At 38.8% G+C, this 21,118-nt stretch overlaps 1 protein-coding gene across 4 annotated transcripts in view; it reads left to right on the forward strand.

The window, feature by feature from the left end:
- CCSER1 (coiled-coil serine rich protein 1) overlaps positions 1 to 21,118 on the forward strand; it is a 724,845-nt gene that overhangs the window by 389,480 nt on the left and 314,247 nt on the right. For all 4 annotated transcript variants that reach the window (XM_067297075.1, XM_067297076.1, XM_067297077.1 and 1 more), the window contains exon 8: positions 7,305 to 7,388. In XM_067297075.1, the coding sequence (XP_067153176.1) occupies positions 7,305 to 7,388 (84 nt within the window). The remainder of the gene's footprint in view (positions 1 to 7,304; positions 7,389 to 21,118) is intronic.

The following is a 21,118-nucleotide window of genomic DNA, read 5'->3' on the forward strand; positions in this document are numbered from 1 at the left end:
ACAGGAATTTAAGTGTGAACCTGCCCTCGCCCTTGTGCTGGGCCTGAGCAACAGCTGGTACAGCAGTGTGAAGCGAGAAGCAGGAGAGTGAATGTGAGCCTTGCCTGCAGCGAGCAATGGGAAGCTGGTCTTTGGGAGCACTGGCAGGACTCGGGCCGAGACGGAGTCGCTTGGCACAGGGTATCAAGAGCAAAGATAAGCCAAAGATCAATAGACCTCGCACATGAGAAGAATTGCAGCCAGCCAATTCATTTGTCTCTTGGTGTTATTGAAAGGAATTGATATGACAGATACGACTTGATATAATATGTAGAGCTAGAGTGGACACAGAAAGGGAAAGTACCCCCACTGATAACTGATACTGCGTACATATGTTCTGTCGTGGTGTAAATATCCCGAGGGACCATCTCTCAAAGAGGGACTTGTGACTTCACTGTGAAACAAAGCGTGCAGTATGTTCTCTGTGTCGTGTTCAGATGAAGTTTGTCATAAAACAGCAGGAAATATTTTCTTCATCCTAATCACCAATAATAACCAGCACAACTATTCATTATCTGAAAAAAATCCCATTTCTGAAAACGCAGACTTGAATATCTGCGAGTCTATTAACATGAGTAATCTCAAATCAGTAGAGCCTATTTAAATTCACAGAACTGTGTGTGTGCTAACATGTTACATGTTAACACGAGTGGCGTCTCTGTTTGGGGGTGGATTAGTAGAGCTCCTTCACAAATTTCAGTTAAGATCCACAAAGGAACTTGGTGCTTTTCAGATGCCAAGTGTTACCAAGTCAACTGTAGAAGACCTCCCAAATCCTGCACATAGGCTAGACTCCTACATTTCTGCCATAAAAAAAACTGTATGTGTTGGAGTCCTGTGTTTTCTGTGTATGTTCTAGATAGCTGTCCAGAATTTTATTAATTCAGCTGTATGAATCTGCTGAATGCCTTATAGGAAGCTTCGGGTATTATGACATCTATGCAGCTCTCTGGACCTGTCATTCCATTTTAAATTTCTTAGTGTATTTGTTTGTTGCCTCTTAGGATGATATTTTTTAAGAAACTACAAGTAATTGCTGATTTTTACATTAACCTAAATTGGTAAACAATCTGTTTAGCATCTGAAATTCAGCACATTTATCAAATGAGTCATGTAGTATTCTAATTTTATGGTACTATTTTGGCAGCATATTTGTTTGGTATCAAAGTAAAATTGCAGTAAATTTATCTTCTATAATACTTGGTTAGATCTGTTTATAGTACTTTGTGATTACAGTAAGCACAATATGCCTACTTGTTCATAAGTACTGAGAGGTATGAAGTAAGTTTGCAATATGTAAGTGATTATGCTTGTGGGCACTTAGGCATAACCTGTTACAGCTGTCTTCCCCCATGCAGTATAATTTGTCATCTTGTGATCTGATCTGATAAGAAACAGGTTTACTATTATGTTTAGCAGTTTCCCAGATGGACAAAATTAAACTAAACATGGAAAATACTAGCACTGAGACATAGCAATCAGAGTCACAGACTGCAAGGGAAAATAAGTAAAAGAGTGATAATTTGAAGGAGTAAAAAGATGATAATTTGAAGAATATTCTGACTGTGAAGAAGTACAAAAATAACAGCAGATCCATAGTGACTATACAGCTAAATTATTATCATTTTTTGCAATATCAGAAAATAAAAATGAAGAAAATGTGACTGACATTTTGTGCAGAGCTGCTGTTATTTTTTTATAAAGTATGCTGGTAAGCCAGTTGTATAAAAGCAGAGAGCTGAAATTTAAAATACAAAGCTTTTCAAATTACCTCTAAAATAAAGTATTTTGAAGACACAGCATTTTATTTACTGAGCATGCTGGGTCTCCTATTGTCTAACAATTAGTTCTCTTTAAAAATCTGTGATGCATTGAATGAAGAATCAGCTGTTAACTGACCTCTCTTTTTATCAAGTATTTTCAAAGTTTTGGACGAGGCTATTACTAATATGCTTACTATATTGGACAGCAGAATTTTTTTTTTTAATGAAGTCAAGAGGAGCATTCATAAAAATGCCATCAGAATATTGCAGTATGCAGTATTGTGTGTGATATGTAGTATATAGTTTATTAAACCCAACAAATGTGCTCAAAGCTATAGCATATTCAGATGGCTTTTGAACAAATGCACAGAACGTGATTTGATTTATTGGGATGGTGACTAATATTTTCGTAGGATACGTATTCTCACTGGGCTGGTATCCTTGATGAAATATAGGGGTATAAACTTATTTTGTAGAAAGAAGGTACCAGAGTGATTAAGGATGTTGATATACTAAATAGGAATGATAAATGTTACCTAAAAATTTTAAAGCTATGGTGTCTTACTTGATTCTGGCTGGCGCTTGAACTCAGCTATACTTACCTGTCAATGTATTATTCTAGTACCCTCTCTAAATAGTATCAGGGCTGCAAAGTAGTGAGAAGTATTTTGCATATGTGATCATAATCAGCATTATAAATAAGCTTATTTTTCTAAATGCAGAAATACATGGCTCAAATACCTACTGGAATGGGAAGATAGTGAAGAACCCTAATTATGCAGCCCCTAAGTGTTCAAAATATGTAAAAAGAAAAAAAAAAAGCCTTACTGTTAAGGAGGGAAGTGTTTCTTCTAGCTTTGTAATTACAGTGTAGAGTCCGAATGCAATGATTGCACTCTCTGCTAAAAACAGGATATCTGTATCAAATACATTCCTCTTTGATTTCTACTGTTGTGACAGTTCCTTAGAAGGGAATTCCTGTTTTCTGGTAGTTTTGTTTTGTTTTTTTTTTTAATAAATCCCCATTGGACTTTGACTCCTATTCCTCATTCGCCTTTAGAAGTTTTCCTTAACGAATTTCTTGGTCTTCACATAACAGCTTTGCACTAGGGCCAGCTACAGTTTGACACTGGATAATGAAACTTGCTCCAGTCCCTCTAAAGAGTAAAGGTGATCTGTTTCTGAACTCACACTAGTTGATGCGCATTGCTGTTTACCCTCCGGACTAATACATAGCGTAGTATTCCACCAGCCTTTGCTTTCCCAGACCTTGCAATTACATGTTACTTTTTGGTATCCTCCATACAAGCCTTCGCTGAAATTTTCCAGCCCTTGCACAAGATGTGATTTTGGTGCCTTCTCTCTTTCCCCAGCTCTCAGTTCAGTTACCTTCTGGAAGGACTGTATTCACTGTTTTGGCAACAGGTGGTTGGTTCCATAACATATTTTTCCTCTGTCAATATTGCCTTCAGATAGGTGTATGGGCTGATGAAATTTCCCAAGCCTGACAGCAGCCCTCCTTGCTTTTCTCTCCCTTATTTCCTGTATGGTATTGTCTTCCTTCTTTACCTGCCCTCAGTTGGTATTACAGCAGGAATGTCCCCAAAATACAATAGAAATATAGATGAAGCACCAACCCACATTTTCTTTTCCTTTTTTCTTATCTTTTCTGAAAAAATGGTACCTGTGCAAATACCGCCCAGCAAAATGGTATTAGAGTGGATAGAATATAGACTGAGTTTGTTAGTTTTTCTTTTACTAAGCAAAGCAGAAAAATCTGGGAATGTCCAGCACTTTGCTCTTACTAGACAGTTCTGGGTAACTCTTGCACACACATTGGTTTGACTGTACCTCTGTCTAAGGACGATGCTGAGACTCAGCTCGGCTGGCCGGTGAAGTCTGCTGTTTGGTGGTGGTGATTGTGGCACCCACATTCTGCAGTTAAGGTGTTCATGGTCAGGGGTTGGGGTAAGAGAGAGTGATAAGTGGCGTTTTCTAGATCAGTGTATGTTTGCCCCTCTTCAGTTATCAAGAAGCAATATATGTTACGGTTTCCTGAGTCCCACTTGGCCATACACAGGGGTCACCAGGCAGACAGACGTCATGCCACATTCTTTTTTGCCATTAAGCCTATTTTTATTGAGAGCTAGTAAGGAGCCACCTCTTTTGTTCTCATTTTTGTGTTTGTTATGTGTTCTTGACAATGTTAGGCAGTTAAACTCATGCATATTCAGAAGTCATGTGATTTAGCACAAATGCCTAGAAAATGTGCATTTTCATATTGTCAGTAGTTGTCTTTATAATCAACAAATGTCAAGATGATTAATATCCATCCAGTGGAGTGGAGCACTATATTCACAGATGATCCAGAAGCTGTATTGGACAATATGATGTTAGCAGGGGACAAAAGTGCTGAAAGAAGAACTGCAGCCCTGGTTAAATCAGTTATGAGGACCATGGGTTGCAGAAGACCTTGAGGGTAAATTCATAGTTAACCAAAGAACATTGAATAAGGGCATTTTTGGAGAAGCTTCACTCCAAGTTGATATCCCTTTCTGGGAAGGAAAACCTGGAGAGAGAATTTGTCAAAGGCTCAAGGACTTGTATAAAAGCCTCCTGGTGCTGATTTTGACAGGACAGTCTGTTAAGTGAAAAACACCTAGAAACAGCATCCAAGTCATTAGTAGTTCTGAAGGTGTGTTATTAATGGTACCTGTCCTCAGATAGAATAGCCAATATGCTAAGCATTAAAACTGAGTAAAATGCTTTTTTTTTAACCTAACTGCTAGCTTAATACTGAAAATTACTTAGGCAAGGAGAGGAAACGATAGGTTTACCTTTTTCTCAAGCTGGCAAATGCATGAAGGGTATGGGGCCTACCCTCTCAAGCATTCCAGCACTGCGGGTCACCTGGAAATTGCAGGATGTACTTTCACTGAGCTGCAGTGCTCTGCATAGAAGCTGCTAATGTAGAGTATCGGTTTAGAAGAATCACGTCCTGCTGGCAAGTGTTAATCAGAGTTTTACTGACATGCAGCAAGACAGTGAGAAAATTACTTTAGCCCCAGGTATTTTTTTCCAAACTGCAATGTCTCTGTGCGGCCTAGATAGTAAGAGAAAATCATTGCATGGAATATATAAATTACGTGGCTGGAGAACTGCACTGCAGAAGACAGTACCCACATCAGTGTGGGCCTCTGTTTGAGGATGCCTTTAGCACATACAGTAATTCTTACAGAGGGGCCAGTCGCTGTACACATACTGTGCTTCCCTTAAAACAAGTTCTGCAGGTCCCTACTACAGGTGGGGAAGGTGCAGTTGGGTGCATGACTGCATTTTGCCAGGAGAGATGCACCATTATTTTTAAGTCTTCAGAAGCTCTGGAAAGCAAAAACTTTCTCTGAGCTGTCAGTAGTGCTGGGAGGCCTGCACTGCCTCCAATACAATACTGAGTGCCAAAGCTCGTCTCAAAAATCTATCTTGCTCTAGATACCCTACACTAGTATGGTATGCCTCATTACTGTAGTTACCTGTGCATGCTTTCTAAAAGCTTTTTTCCCTCAAAGTGTTGTGATAGTCTGTCCTTGCTTGGTTGCAGGAACTTGTTTTCTTTCTTTCACTGCATAGTCCATAAACCCTTTTTAGGGTTTAGGGGAAAACTGGGACATAGCAACAAGCAACATGAAACCCTGCTCACCGAAGCACTCAGAGAAGTGTAACCAGAAATTGAGGTACTATGGCTAATGTGACATCATTTTTAAAGCCAATTTTTTTTTTTAAAAAAGGCCTCAGATAAAATATTAGTAAAGTTTTAGACACTGTAAGCTAAGTTTTTGATGAGCAGATATTTTTGATAAATAAAATGTTAAATATATTGTAATAAAATATTGTGTGCTGAGGGCTATACATATTTTTCTGGAATGACTGATATTTTATGTTCAGCTACCAGTCCTAGACAACATATTAGTAGATAGTAAGAGTGAAATCCTGGTGTATCATATAGCAACGAAACCTGTGAGTTCTTCCCTATTGAAGATAGTGTATGTCCTGACTTTTTTTCTAAATGTGTGTCTTCCAAGAGAGCTGTACATAGGACTGAAGTAGTGAATCAGCATGTTCATTATCTGTCTGCCAGAAATGGAATATCTCTTTTTATTGTGGCTGTTGATATTTTGGGTTTTATATGTGAATATTTTGTTTCCTCTTCCAATTCAAAGCAGAAGATAAGCAATATAATTGCCTTTAAAGGTAATTACTGTAACTGAACATTTAACTGAGGAAAAATGGACTCTACTAATAAAACCTAGAAGGAAACCTCATATTTATATCTTTGTATCTTTGTATATTTATTTAGAGTTGCAAACACATTAGCACTGACAGAGTTCAAGTTTATCACACTGGTTATGCACTTCTGAACCCCCTGAGCTCTTCATGGCTCAAATAAATTTTACACTTTTGTACTTGTTAGCTAATGTTTGCTATAGGTGCAATTTTCTTATAAGACATTTTGAAACTAAGGATGAAACTGTGGTGCAAATATCACTATATTTCCTTGTTGTATAGTTTATTTTCTTTGGGGAAACTCCAAGCCAGCAAATTGCCCGAACTTTGTAGTTATGTCTCTCTGCTAGAAGGATATAATGGTATAGTTCTTCATTTACAGTTGTGCCATCAATTTGTGTTTTTTTGGTTGGCTGGTTGGTTGGTTTTTTAGTCTTCAGCAATTTGGTGATTTCATTTGAGTTTCCCCTCTTGGATATTTACCAGAAAAACACACAAAAATATGTGATTGATAATTCTTCTCCAAAGAAGGCGGTTAGATTTACATGAACCCACAAAATCTCGGGGAGGGGGGGCAGCTCGCAGATTGTCTCATGGATTTGGGTTTGGCTACAGCCTTAGCTATTTTGGTATTTTTCATGCACATCAATTTGAGTTATAGTTAGCACTATGGATGTATCACTAACTGACAGAGTAATAACTATTTTCTTTCCTCCATCCAGCTAATATATGAATTACTGTTGTTTGGCTGATGTGAGAAAAAGATGTATGCATGGGAAGGGCGCTATGCTTTTCCTGTGATGGTCTATTATGCTTTCTTTTTTATCCTAAGATTGAGAGCTCCACAGTAATGCTTCTAAGTTGGTATTTCTCTAAAGTTGTTTTGTGTGAGTAAAATTATGACATTTCATAGATGTTCCTTAACTGGAAAAGAAGTGACCGCATAGGAACTTTAATAAAAAGGATTAAAAGAATCAGAAAATAACAAAATGGACTTCTGTGCAGGGAGCTATTCACATTTCTATGTAGTGTCTTTGGATGCATTAATTTGTTTGTACTGTAACTTAGACTATGTTATTAAAAAGATCACACATGACAAAGGAGAACTGAGTTTCATTACTTGAATGTAATTATCTCACACTGTTTGGAACAGCCTTTTCTTGTCAAGAGCAAAGTAAAAGCGTTAAGCCTATTATAACATCTCTTTTGATGTTTTTGTAGGATGTAATAAGAGATGAATGCTCTGTGCTGAAGCTGCAGCTGAAGGAGAGAGATGAACTCATAGCCCAACTTCGGGAGGAGCTGGTAAGCAGGAAATATATATATATATTTTTTGTAGTTCATTTACCTGACAATGTCATTCACCAATACCAGAAACTAAATAAATACAATTTCACACCTGCTGCAGAATGACTATCCTAAGGCTATGTTAATCATTCAGATTAACACTGATAACGCTTGACTGTACCTTTCTAGGGACTTGTCAGCCTCTGAAATGGGTGCTATCTAAATGCACTGCTAGTAGAGTTTGTTTTAAGAGATTGTGTTGACTGTGATTTGGTGACTCAAGATAAGAGATTGTCTTGCAGTGTGAAAGTGGCATTAATCAGTGGTGGAGGAAGAGCACAGCACTGTATGCTCTGCTCAGCATGTGCCAGAAATCTTGAAGGGCTATGCACACATTCTGGTGATTTGTGAACATTTCTCCCATGAGCTACCTTTCGCAGCTACAAAACTGTCTGGTAGAAAATGAACTACTCTTTTTCTCTTAAATAGATGTGTTTTTAATTAAAAAGATATTCTCACGTTTACTGAATTTTTCCCTATATTACCTAGCAAGGCTTCAGTACTACCATTCTGGGCTTAGGCATATTACCCCCAAATGGCAGAGTGAGGCAAAATATGTGATCTATCAATTAAAAAACCCAAACCCATAAAATGTTTTCTGTTGCACTATTAAGACTGCTAAAATAATTTTAAAAATCCATTTGTGATGGAACATGATCAAAACAGTATGTCTTCAATATTCTTAATTGTATAAAAAATTGAAGGATGGAGAATTTTTCTGCTCCTCTCGTCACAAAGAGAGAACTTGATTAAAAACTGCATGGAGAAAGCATGCAAGTACGCGTTTGGGTCACCACATTCAGGAAGAAGTTCAGCCTGTGCTTAAGGCTTGTACGCTTGCTGCTATGGCACTTAGAGATGTGCAGGCACTAAAGATGTTGTGTAAGCACCCTTCTGGAGGTGGGGTTGTTTCCTTAACCAGAACTTAATTTTCTGATCTAGCTCAGGTGCTTTTTGTGCCTTTCGGTCTCACACTTGGTGACCAGGTCAAAACTTGGGCAGAATGAATTCAGGCCCACTCATCCAAACCAGAGAGAAATTTTGCTAAGCTGGCTGGGCAGTGTCAGACTCATCTGAGAGACCAGAAAGGTTCTCAAGTGCAGCTAGCCATGACCATGGCAAAGTTGCACTGCATGTCTTTCTTACTAACCAGAAATACCAGTATATTTTTACGTCAGCAGCCATAACTAAATCTGAAGTTGCATGGGGAAAATGTAGTGCTGCTCACTGATGAAAGATGCCTTTGATATATTAACATCTGCAAAATAAACACAGGTCATCAATAGTCTTTGTTTCATATTTGGCTACATTAAGAAATGATGTATTATGTAATTATTATCTAAAATTAAATGACAAAATGGGATACAGGGAACATCGAGCTTCTGCACACTCCTGGAGCATTAATTTTATATCAGCCTAGTTCAGAACATATGCTATTAACTGGTTGACAACTTTGTCACTGTAAAATTATCCTGTATTGATACAGTGAGCTGTAGCTCATTTACTGTTAACTGTTGTCAGAGTGCATCTATGCATATGTCAGCTGCAGAAAAAGTCGCACAGGGAATTTGGTGTTTGTATTCCTTAATAGGCAGAAAAGTCTATCATCATAGGGTCATGAAATAAGGGTTTCCATGAGAGTTAAAATGAGTATCATGGATTAAAACTGACTTCAGGACTGACACTCTAGGACTTGTTAAAAAGAGTACAGGCAGGATTCTTGAGAGCGCATTTAGTCATTTTAAATTAAGTTTTGAAAGGACTCAGCATATCTCACTTACTCTTATTGATCCAAATAAAGCAAGAGAGGGAGACTAACATCGCAGAAGCTAGACTGAGGCTATGAACCCTACTAAAAAAAATGTAGTGGATGCGCACTGGGGGAAGAAAAAGAACATTGGGCGTGAGATGCGTAAGTATGGCATCAGCATCCAGGCTTTGGGCTTCTATGTATTTTTTTAACTCTATTGTGTATCTCCTGCTATGCTACTTCGGAAAACTCTGGGGTTTTGTTGGGGAGGTGTGGGTTTTTTTTGTGTGTTAGCAGCTGTAAGAGCTGCCAGATGCCCCTGCTGTTCCCCTACTGCCCATCACGGTCCCCCCGAGCCCCGTCGGGCGCGTGCTCGCCCCTCGGCCATTAGGCAACACGCCGCTGCCTGGCGCAGCCCCACGACTGCCTTTTTTTTGCCTTTTTTGGCGGTCCTCACGTGCTCTTTCTGGTAGCACTCATGGTGGCTGAGGTACTGCTGAGCAGCTACGTGCCACGGCCTGCCCAGGGAAAGCACAGTCTCTCTTTAGAGCTGCTAGAAGAAAAGGAGGCTTAAAATCACAGCTGAAAAGTGCGGTTAAAATACTTTTTTCTTCGCTTCTGTAGTGTTGGACAAATATTGATGAAAACCGCATGCTTTGATAATTTGCAAATCCGAACAGCGATGGTTATTTATATGTTCATGAGGTGGTCAATATTAGGAGCGTGAATGCTTAAAGCAAATCAGTGCAACTGTCGTTTCTGGCTGATAAAACGTCTTGGAAACTAGCTGCAATATGTTGCAGACATGGTACTTGTTAGGTAACTTCCTTCTTTATTCTTGAATCTTGGGCCAATATGTGTTCATCATCCCTCTGAGTAGGATAATTTAATAGTTGCAAATACAGCTTGCATGTTTTAAAATCTTTGCATCGTGATGCAAAGATCAGAGGTAGAATTTTAACATAATAATCAAATTGGGTCAGCTTTGTACTTTGTGGAAGGTGTATGTGAAAATCTGTGCTTTCCTCATGGTCTCTAAGTGGGTTACTCGCATGTAGATATGAAACACCTGGTTAATTAGCCTTTCTCCAGGGCCCTGCAGCTAACCTAAAGCGAACTTTGTGTGAACTTTGGCTCTTTAGGGGATTTGTTTCCTCTACTGCTCTAGTTGCTGCTCCTTTCTCACTCGCCCAGTGATTTTCACTTTTTAAAAAGGATTTCTACTACACTTGGGTACATAAAGAAGGAGGTCATGAATAGTGCTGAGGGTAGAAAACCTTGGTGGAGTTTGAGTTTACTGGCTGAAAGTGGGCTGCCAGGTGCAACTGTGCTGCAGAGCACCTGCAGCTCGTCTTGCCCCTAATTGGTTTGTAGCCCTTAAAGGGGGGGGGGGGGGGAACCTCCATTTTGAGGACTGAAAACAGAGAGTTGGGTGCTCAGCTATGAGGTCTGGGTAGGAAAGGCAAAACGTGAGGAGACCTTGCCTATCTCTGAGCAAGCAAAGAAAAACTTGCGGGGGAAAAAATGGTAAGGAATTATTTTTGTTTTTTAATGAAAAATATTGGGTTGATGCTCTTAGTAACAAAAACTACCTGTCTTCTTTGGAGAAATAAAGTGTGGGTAGATGGAGCAGTGGAGCTACTTTCTCTGTTACCTCATTGTTTCCTGAAAAATAGGAGTTTCAGGAATTGGCGGAGAGTTTGGCCTCTAGGATGTTTGATATCCCAAACTGCTGCAAAGCTGCTTGAAAATGGTGAACTTGAGCAGGAACTGAAAGTTTGAGCCCAAATATCCCGTTGGGTGCTTGAGTGTACAGGCTGCCCATTGCTCTGGGACAAGCATTGCTTCCTCTCACAGAATCACAGAACGGCTGAGGTTGGAAGGGACCTCTGGAGATCATCTAGTCCAACCCCCCTGCTCAAGCAGGGTCACCTAGAGCACATTGCACAGGATCGCGTCCAGGCGGGTTTTGAATATCTCCGGAGAAGGAGACTCCACCACCTCTCTGGGCAACCTGTTCCAGTGCTCTGTCACCCTCACAGTGAAGAAGTTTTTCCTCATGTTCAGATGGAAGTGTCTGTGTTTCAGTTTGTGCCCATTGCCTCGCGTCCTGTTGCTCGGCACCATTGAAAGAGAGTCTGGTCCCATCCTCTCGACACCCTCCCTTCAGATACTTGTACACGTTGATAAGATCTCCTCTCAGCCTTCTCTTCTCCAAGCTAAACAGGCCCAGCTCTCTCAGCCTTTCCTCATAAGAGAGATGCTCCAGTCCCCTAATCATCTCTGTAGCCCTTCGCTGGACTTGCTCCAGTAGTGCCTGGCCAGCTCTCCTGACCTCCTTGGTAAAAATATCCGTGTATCCAGAGAATCAAGGAAACAAAGTGAGTCCATTAACTCAGTGTTTGCTAAAAGGAGTTGTTCTCCTGTGCTTGTTTTGTGGGGTTTTTTCTTCCCCCCAAAACAAATAAAATAAATGAAACCTGCTTTGATTAGACAGAGAAAGATATTTGAAATCTGAAACGTTTCCTACCCAGCTCTGCCCTGGAGTGGCTTCTGTTTATATTTTTAAATCTCTTTCACTGTGATTACTAAAACTATTGCAAGCAGCGAATATTTTCATGGTGACAAAAATAACTGGTGCCTACAGTAATGTTTATTCTGCTGCTGTCGCTCATACAGCTACATTAATACTGAAAAATGAGTGTTAACAACATTATTCTGTCAGCTTTGATGTACTTGCAAAACTTCAGTTGTGTGTTGTCCCATTGAAATGAAAAAAATAGTGAGGCATTTTTGGTGTATTCTGAGTAAAACTAGAGGCAAAGTTAAGTCAAGTAATGAATTGCCCTTATAGCACAGCTGTGGGAGATGGTTTTCTGTTGCGAAAGTGGCTGTTCATCAAACTTTGTAGGTTTTTTTTCCCCCCCCTCCCTGTTTTATGGACTAGCTAGGTACAGTGCTGGCCGAGGGACCTTTACCTCAAGCTGTAGAAGTTAATGCTTTAACTTCTAGATGTTAAACTAGATATTCTGGAATTGGCTCATCAAAAAATAACCAAGATATTTTTGATCTGTTTTATCTTTGTGAATCACACAGAAGTTTTACCTCATCATCCAAAACCTAGGTTAAATAATTAAAAAAAAATTAAAAAATACAGCTTGGAAGTCCCTGGAGGGCAGAAAGATGGCCAGCTTAGCTCTTCTGTAGGTTGATTTTACTAATGTGCAGTTAACCAATTGGTGCTGTTTTTAAGTATCATGAAGATGAGTACTTGAGTACTTGCTTTCTAGCTTTGTAGTGTAACCGCCTGAGATGCTCTTGAGTCGTGCTGATGAGCTGTTTATGAAAGACACTTGGGTTAAGTATAAAAATCACCTCAAAATGTAGTTACACCAATATAGATTCGTTGAAATGTACAGTCCTAGAATCATAGTGTGGGGTTTTTTATTGCTGTTATGACAGGCCAGGAGTGAGATTTGGAAAAATAAATTAATAAGCTCATGATAAATACCATTTTTGGAATTGATAGGAAAAAGAGGAATGTTGATTAGACCAGCCTGTTTTCAAAATTCAAAAAAAGCATGTAACTTCTCTTTGGAAAAAATAATAATCCTTAAGTGCAAAAAAGTGTATTCTAGATTCATCTTTACACTAATTCCCCACTTACTGTACACTCTAGTGTTTTGTGATGCTATTTCATGTTGGCTATTTTATGATGGAATATTACAGACCCCTGGATGATTTACATAAGAACAAGCAGTTGTATGTACTTTCAAATCCTCTTTCTTTCATGTATTTAGGAAACTTTAAGAACAGAAAAGAAATAGATTAGGGGTACTTACACATTATTAAAGTGTCAGGCTTCTTCCCCCCTTTTTACAGGAGAATTAATTGCATGTATTCCAGAAAAGGCTTATCTCAGCTGTAATTGCTCTCTGAATCAGTTCCACGAGACAGATGTAGAGGGCAAAAGTGGCAATATGCTATGATACGCACTGGGGATTAGCCTCCAATTCCTTGTGTACTCCAGTCCCTAGATGAGAAGCTGTCAGTAAGATATGATCTTTAATATTCCTTGCCACTTGTGGAGGTGATTCTGCATATTAGTTTAAGTCCTTATCACAAACCATTGTCATATTGCAGTGTTTGGCAGAGATAAATGATTATGTCATTGGTATAAAATAGAGTCTTCCTAGTCTCGCTCAAGTGAGTAGCACTGCAGAAATGAGCAAATTTGAAATACAAAATATGTCCTAAGCTTCTCTAGAGAGACAGTGCTCAGGTTCAGATTCCTTTAATAATGAAGCATCACATATGCTTGTCTCCTGCAAAAGTGTCACTCGTAGATTGCTGGTTTCACAAGACGTGCGGCATTTCACAGGCAGGTCTTTTAGTAAATGCAGGCAAATACGGTCTGGCTTTACTCTGAAGTCTCTATAAACTTCAGTTTTTGTGTGGAAGACAAAGTAGGTCTGAATTTCACTTGTGTGGGGGAGGGTGTGTTTTTTATTTTACTTTTTTTTTAAACCAACTTGAATTAGCTAGCTTTAAACTCTAATGACAGTATAAAATTACTAATTTGGGGACAAATGGAAATGGCAGGTTCTGGGGTGGGACAGAAGACTTTGTCCTCTTCAGTTCATCAGCTTTGAAGATTGTTTGCCCTGAAAGGAGGAGGTTGTATGCTTTTCAACTGATGTGTGTGTATATATGGGTTTTTTTGAGATTCAAATTTCACCTTAAATGCGTGGTGAATGTTAGATTACACTAGATGCTGCTGTGTAGGGAATATAGTGTTTATCTTATACTATGACTGTGTCATGGTCTAACTAGAGCTTTACATGGTGTCCTCTGAGCTCTGTAGAAGTAAACTGATGTACATCATGTGAGTGGCTGGCCAGAGCAGTTAACATATAAGACTCTTGCATGGAGTTTTGGTGATGCGAAACAGGATTTACACCTATGCTTACTGGGTGAGTTAGGTAAAGGAAAACTTGCTTCTTTTTATAAATGTTATAAATAAAGGATGTGAAGAAGGCAGTGAAGAGCCAGTATGGTTTTTGTAGGGTTTTGATAGCTCAAATTCCTTTTATTTATGTATTTTTTTTTTTTTCAGCATGTTATACATGTATGCATTTTGGTGGTTACTCTCCAGTCCAGAATTACCAACACTTTGGTGCCAAAGATGACTGTAGAAGAAATGTTCTCTAAAAGTGTGGAAACTTGCTGTTGTTTGACATGGCCCTATATTCTTGGTTTTGGGGATAAATTCTCAAAGCAGTAGTTTGGCTTGCATGAGAGTGACTACAAGATATGACCTTCTGTTGGTATCATCTAGCCACGTGCTATTATTGCTTTATATATATTTGTAAGAGCAAAAAGGAAAGAAAAGTTGCTTAAAAAAAAAAGACACACATGATAGAAAGCTTGTGCTTCTCAAGATCAGTGGTTTAATTTGTATGACTTAACAGCTTCAGTATGTTGCTAAAGGCATCTTTGTGACACGCTTTTATTGCAGCCATCTGATGTACATGAGTTTCAGATTAATAACTGCTTTATCCTCAGTTCTGCACAGCAATAGTTAATGAATCAATTGGTACTGTTGTTTCTTCCAATATTTCATTTTCTGTTTGGGGAAATGTTTGCACTTTGGAAGATGTAGGATGTCTGTCAGTGTAATTCAGTAGAGATCTAATAAAAGAATACTATTTTGCCTCATTTTTTTTTTTTAGTTATAGCTTAGTGGCTTGCCCAGTTTTCCTTATCATACCTGGGTGTGGTTCACAGAACTGTCTGAGCATACACCCTGGTATAGCAAACATTAAAAATGAAGAATCATCTGTGTTTTAATAACAAAATGTCTTTTTTGTTTATGTTTCAGTGAAGTTCTATAGGGGAAACAACATTATGCTGTTTTTGTCCTTAACTTTTGTATAATGTAGCTGAATATTTTTCCTTCCTGTATGGTATATTCTAAAACTTTAAATATTTTTATGTCTATGAATGAGACATGTCCACAACAGAGGATTCTTGGGATGAAAAATAGTAAACTTCCATTTGAAAATACTTTGATGCAAAGACTAGGAAACTCTTCTTAAGCCGTTGAGAACTTGAACAGCAATTTCTGTCCTTTCCTAAATATGGAACCTAACAAGAAATTAGCCATGTTCTGGTATTCGTTGGATCTTTTTAATACAGCTTCACAGAGGCTGACTTCATAAAGTCTCTCCAAATGTTGCGTGTTTTTCTGTCATTCTCCTGTTATTTCATTGTAGTTCCTACTGAAGGAATGAGATGTTTTTCTGTTGTTTGAGGCACAAGAGATCTAAGGGGTTTCATTCAACCAGCGCTTCCTCACTGAAGATGCTTTTTATTCTATGGCATTGTGAATACCGCATGCTTCAAAAGGTGCTGAAATGCCTCAAGTACTTTGTTTTTTTTGCAACAAGCTTTGCAGTGCTTTTAAGTAGTGTTGGAGCTACATGTGTATAGACTTTTACTGTAACTTATAGAACATGTTGTTACTGTCATATGCCTGATTCATCCGTGTAAAGAATGAGCTCTGAAATTATGAATATATTTATGTTACTACTTTCAGTTTTGGGGTAACGAAAATGTATTTTACATAGTTATATTAAGTTCATTTGGGCTGGAGACCAGGTAGCATGAGGGGAGAGATAAAGTGAGGAACATCTTCTCATGCTTGGGAAAAGTGAATTAATACAATAAAATACTATCGATCATTTTGATCTGAGTAGATAGTAAACATCTTGGGTAGCTTGTGTTGTTTTTACCAGGTTGAGAGGGAAGGATGATGAAGTGAGATATCTATTGGAAGCAGTGCCCTTTATTTTCAAAAAACTTAGGTAAAATTCGATTTTCTTGACCATCATAGAAATTTAACAGTGATAGACAGGTTTTGCTGACAGTTAGAAGCCTCTTTCTTCCAGCCAGCTCTTTAGGTGCTCCACCTTTGAAGTTTTGGGTCTCTCCTGCTGTTTTCATTTTCTGCATCCGTCTTTCTTTTGCAGTATTGCTCCCTCTTCTTTTCTAGGCAAACCAACAGTTTTCATTTCGTTGTCTCCTGTTTGTTTCATCCAGTGGCCGAGAAATTGGAGTTCAATGCCTGTTTCTGTCTCTTGGATGGAGGCTGCTGTTCTTTTCAAGCTCGGTTACCCTGACTGATGTTCAGCTGCAACACCTTCAAATCTCGATGCACTTTCACACATGTCCCAACAGGATGAGGAGAGGGAATGGATTCTGACTGTGACAAAGCTTTCATAAGTGACCGGATTAGTACCCTGTTTTTTAAACCAGGGGTCTAAACCAGGGGAGGTAGGCAGTGGTTTACAGAAATGCTTCGTCACCCTTAAGGAAGGAAGGAGGTGACTGAAGAGCTGCAGTGCATTCATGCTGAGTAATGGAAAATGTGCAGTATTGGATATCACTGAAAAATGGCATGTTACAAGTGTCCTAGCAGAAAGCTAGCTTTCAAATTTGTATTTTCATTGATAAATTATTTGGGGAAAAAAAAAAACTTGCTTAAATTTTCATGTTTTAGCTCCTTGGGTAATTGAACTGGATGAGCTGTTTATACTCCTCTATCTTAATTTAGAAGATGATAAGGATGTAAAATATTGTCATTATAGAAAATCAAATTAAAGAATGGTGATCTTACTGACTTCTAACCACATACTACATTTAAATTACATGGAGAAGAAAATAAGTTACTGGTTAGTACTAAATTAATGGAATCTCACTTATTATGCATTTGTGTGTGCGTCCCATTCCACCCACTCCACCCCCCCCCACCCCCCCCCGGTATTAAATTCTGGTTTTTTTGGTTTTTATTTTTTTTATTAGGTTGCTCTGTATGGCTAGTAAAATAAAAAGCAGTAAACTTGGTTAGGAGTCTTTGTTCAGCTCAGAATATAGAGTGACAATATAGCTTTTTTTTTTTTGCAGAGACATTGTTTATGAATTATTCACTGTATTTGTAATGTACTTAACATATTTCAGATTTTTCTAGCAATAAAGCAAGACATTTACCAATTTAACTTACAGATGATATTGTTTATCTCAAAGGGAGCTCTCATGATTTACCAGAAGACTAATATGGCTTGCAGGCTGTAGTATATATGAGAATTCACCCATTATCAACACAGGGCTTTATAAAACTGGGCTTTATCACAATGTAATATTTGTATTCCAGCTTACAAATGACTTTTACTGAACACTGATAGTTGGGCAGTAGGTCACTATAGTATGGTTTCAGAAATAAGTGTAGGTACTGTACTAGTAGTGTGCAGATGAGAAGGAAGAAAAACAAACTATCTTTATGTAAACTTGTTTCAGTGTGTTTGGTGTGCTGCTGGAGGAACTCAGATTAGCAGGCTGGAAAAATAAAAAGTGATATGATTAAAGGAATGATCTAAAGCAGCAGAAGAACTTATTTTGCTGTTCAGCTGAACTGAGTATATATCATTACTTTCAAGAACAGGGTGATTCTGGAGGAAGGCTTGTGTAGGAGAGGACTAAGGATTTCCAGGTTGTCCTTAAAGCTACCTTAAGATGACTGCAAACATAGGTGTGCTCTGCTTACAGAACTTGCCGTGAGAATGATCCCTCCTTAAGTAGCCAGTGTGAATAAAGTAGATTAGATCAATCTCTGGCATTTCGTGGAGTTTACTTTGTTGCATCTTGCTTAATTCATGGAAATAGCATTCTGTCCCTAAGGGGCAGGGATGTTTGCCTTTTTCCTCCCTCTGGTTTAGAACCACTGGGATGATGTGGTTCATCAACTTCTTTCTTTCTTCCCTCCAGTGACTTGTTAAGACAACTTTCCTAGTACCATTTGATCTTTATTTGTCAATTCAAAATTAATAACATGCATTTCTCTCTCTCTTTTTTAACTCTTAAATGTAAAATTCTGTGACCATTTTGCCTAGCCAGCAGAATTTAAGAAATATCCAACCAGAGTGCTTGTTTGCATGCATTGTTATTACTGAAGCATTTGAGACCCAAAATCTCAAGTTTTGCACAATCGTATTAGAAAAAGCGTGAGAGACTAAGAGACTAACCATTAAGGCTTACAGCTAATTAAGCTGGAAAGTGGAAAATAAACATATCACATGGAGAATCTGGAAGCTAAATATCTCATGCATGTCTGTCCTCTGTTTCTCTGTGTAGAGAGGAAGACCTCTAAAAGAGTGGCAAAGTCATGGATCTGTCTTAAGTAATTCTTATAACTGGCAGTGAAAAAAGGCTTGAGCCTTGTTTAATTTTACGGATGGTCAAGTGAAAGCTTAAAGATGCTATCCGAAGGAGTAAGTGACTTGTCAGCACCTGTCCAGACTTCCATAGAGATGCCCAGAAATGGTGGCCAGTTGCTTGACTCTTCCTGTAAGAGTTGGAGGTAGCCAGCCTGAATGGAACTTACCAATGCTTTGAAAGAAATGGAATATTGAAGTAAAAACACTATTACCCTTTGTTTTTCCTTCACTTTTCTTGCTGACTTTGTTCTATCTGTTCCATCTGTTGTTTTGACAAAGCGTTATTTGTCAGCATGTTTCTTGATACAGAAAGCAAACTGAATTGCTATTCTACCTGTGGAAGATCAGTGCTGAATTATGAATACTTCAAGCTTGGGCTATTCTAGCCTTTCCCATGCACTGTTTGCTCAGTTACTGTGCTCAGATAAACATGAATCCCTATCCAAAGCTCACTAAGACACACAAGAGCAGTTGCAGAACATGCTAATTAGAAGCTTAAGGTAATTTATTAATTCTCACATCTTCCAGCAGGTTTATATATTAAAGTTTAAAGTCTAAATCATTTGGTGTTCATTTTTTCACCTCAGTCATCCCTTTAATAATTGGAACACTGTGCCGTATGGTCACTAATATTCTGTGTTAGCCCAGTGTCTGGAAGTAGCATTTAAAAAATGTACTAAAAGTCATAATGCAAATAAGCTGTGTGTGGCCCGCCAGGCAAGCTTCTTAATATACATTTGCATTTAACGAGAAGGATGAACTATTCAGTGAGGCCACTAAGCTCAAGTAAAGTATTTTCATAATTAGTAGTTGTATATTTTAATTAAAAATAAAAAGTCATGGTATTCTATTCAGGTGTTGCAGATCTTTTCTGCAGAAAAACTCTAAATTGCAGCCTTTCCTACTGAGACGTGCTCCTAAAATTCTTATCTGTGTGCTTGTCTCAATTTTGTCCATATTCCCAATTTGTTTGAATACAATTCTTATGCTCCTACAGGAGCTTGATCAAGTCATTCTGTCTTTATATTCCTCCATTGGCTTTCTCCTTATATTCCCTTCCTATCAGTGAATATGAAAATTAACTTTTTTTCTTTAGTAGCTTCTTTGCACTGGTGCAATTGTTTTCGTTGTGCTGTTCTGCACAGTGGGAGGAATCTGTAAGCATCTGGAAAGCCTCTTCATTCAAGTACCTCCTTAAAACTGCCTTGTGCAGCAAGAGTTATAAAGACTTGTCAGTTTGTAGGCTGACGATAAACTAAAATATTGCTCAGCATGCATGCCAGTATTGGTTAACTTCTTGGCATTGATTGATGGGAACAGACTGCGGTGTTAGGGACTTCTTGAACAAAAGCAAGTAACTTAAAATAATGGGTAGTTTAGGTCAAAAGCATCTCTGGGAGTCCTCTAGTCATACCTCCTGCAAAGTAAGGCCCTGAACAACTTGGCCTGATCCAGCCATGTGTTGAAATAACCCGAGGATGGAAACTCTACAGCCTCCTTAGATGACTTGATTAACCAGTCTCATTGAGAAGAATTATTTCCTTAGGTCCAGTTGTGTTTCCAGTTTGTGCTGCTGCTCTTTTCTTTGTGCACATCTGAGAAGGATCTTCTCTATCCCGTGTTAGGTAGTAGAAGACTGCAATTGGACTCCCTTTTACTTTCTCTTTTCCAGACTACCCAAACTTGTTCCCTTAGTCTCTCCTTATGTCTCCAGCGCTCTTACCATCTTGGTGACCTGTTGCTGCACTCTCTACAGTTGGCATCCCTCTTTTGTACTGAGGACCCCAAAACAATACATATTATTTCCAGATGCCACCTCACCAGCGCTAAGTAGATGGGGGGAAAAAACCGCTTCCCTTGATCTGCTGGATATGTTCTTGGCAATGCAACCCAGCACACGGTTAAACTTCTTCACAGCATGGGCATGCTGACTCCTGTTTGACTTGTCTACCAGGACCTTCCAGCTTTTCAGAGCTGCTGCCCAGCCATGCAGCCTGGGGCTGGACTGATGCAGGGGCATTTCCATCCCAGGTGCAGGACTTTACTTTTGTTGTGAGGTTCCTGAAGGCATAGTTCTCCAGTTTGTTGAGACTCCCCTGAATAGCAGCCTTGCCCTCGGCTGTATCAACCAGTAGCCCAATATGGTGTCACCTGCAAAATTGCTGAGGGAGTGTTCTGTCTTCTAGTCCAGGTCACTGACAAATTTACAAGTTAATGGGTTTTTTTGCTCTGCTGTTATTATATGGTGCTGTGCATTATATAGATTGCAAACTTCTAGGGTAGGAACTGTCCTTCCTCTGTTCAGTGTCTGGTCTGAGACTCTGATCGTAAATCACAGGTTTTATTATTTACATTACTGTATTTTAAGAAATGTTGTGCTTATTGGAAATAAGATCCTTCTGTCATCCTTCACATGGACGTTATCCAACAACCTAGCCATTTATCAGGCTCCTAGCATGTCTTCTAATGATATCTGATGTCAAGGTGTTATTTAGGAACTTGTTATTTAAGAAATTGTGAAATTGGGGTTCAGACCTGGGCAGGGAATTGGAACCATGTAGGTTGTGTTGCTGGATAATGTTTTCCTATTAATGGTTAAGGTGCAGATAATGCTTTGTCATCTGGGAAAGATGCCAACAATCCAGATCAATGTGCTGTTGCATTTA

Source organism: Apteryx mantelli, chromosome 5 (genome assembly GCF_036417845.1).
Source record: "Apteryx mantelli isolate bAptMan1 chromosome 5, bAptMan1.hap1, whole genome shotgun sequence".
NCBI lineage: Eukaryota > Metazoa > Chordata > Aves > Apterygiformes > Apterygidae > Apteryx > Apteryx mantelli.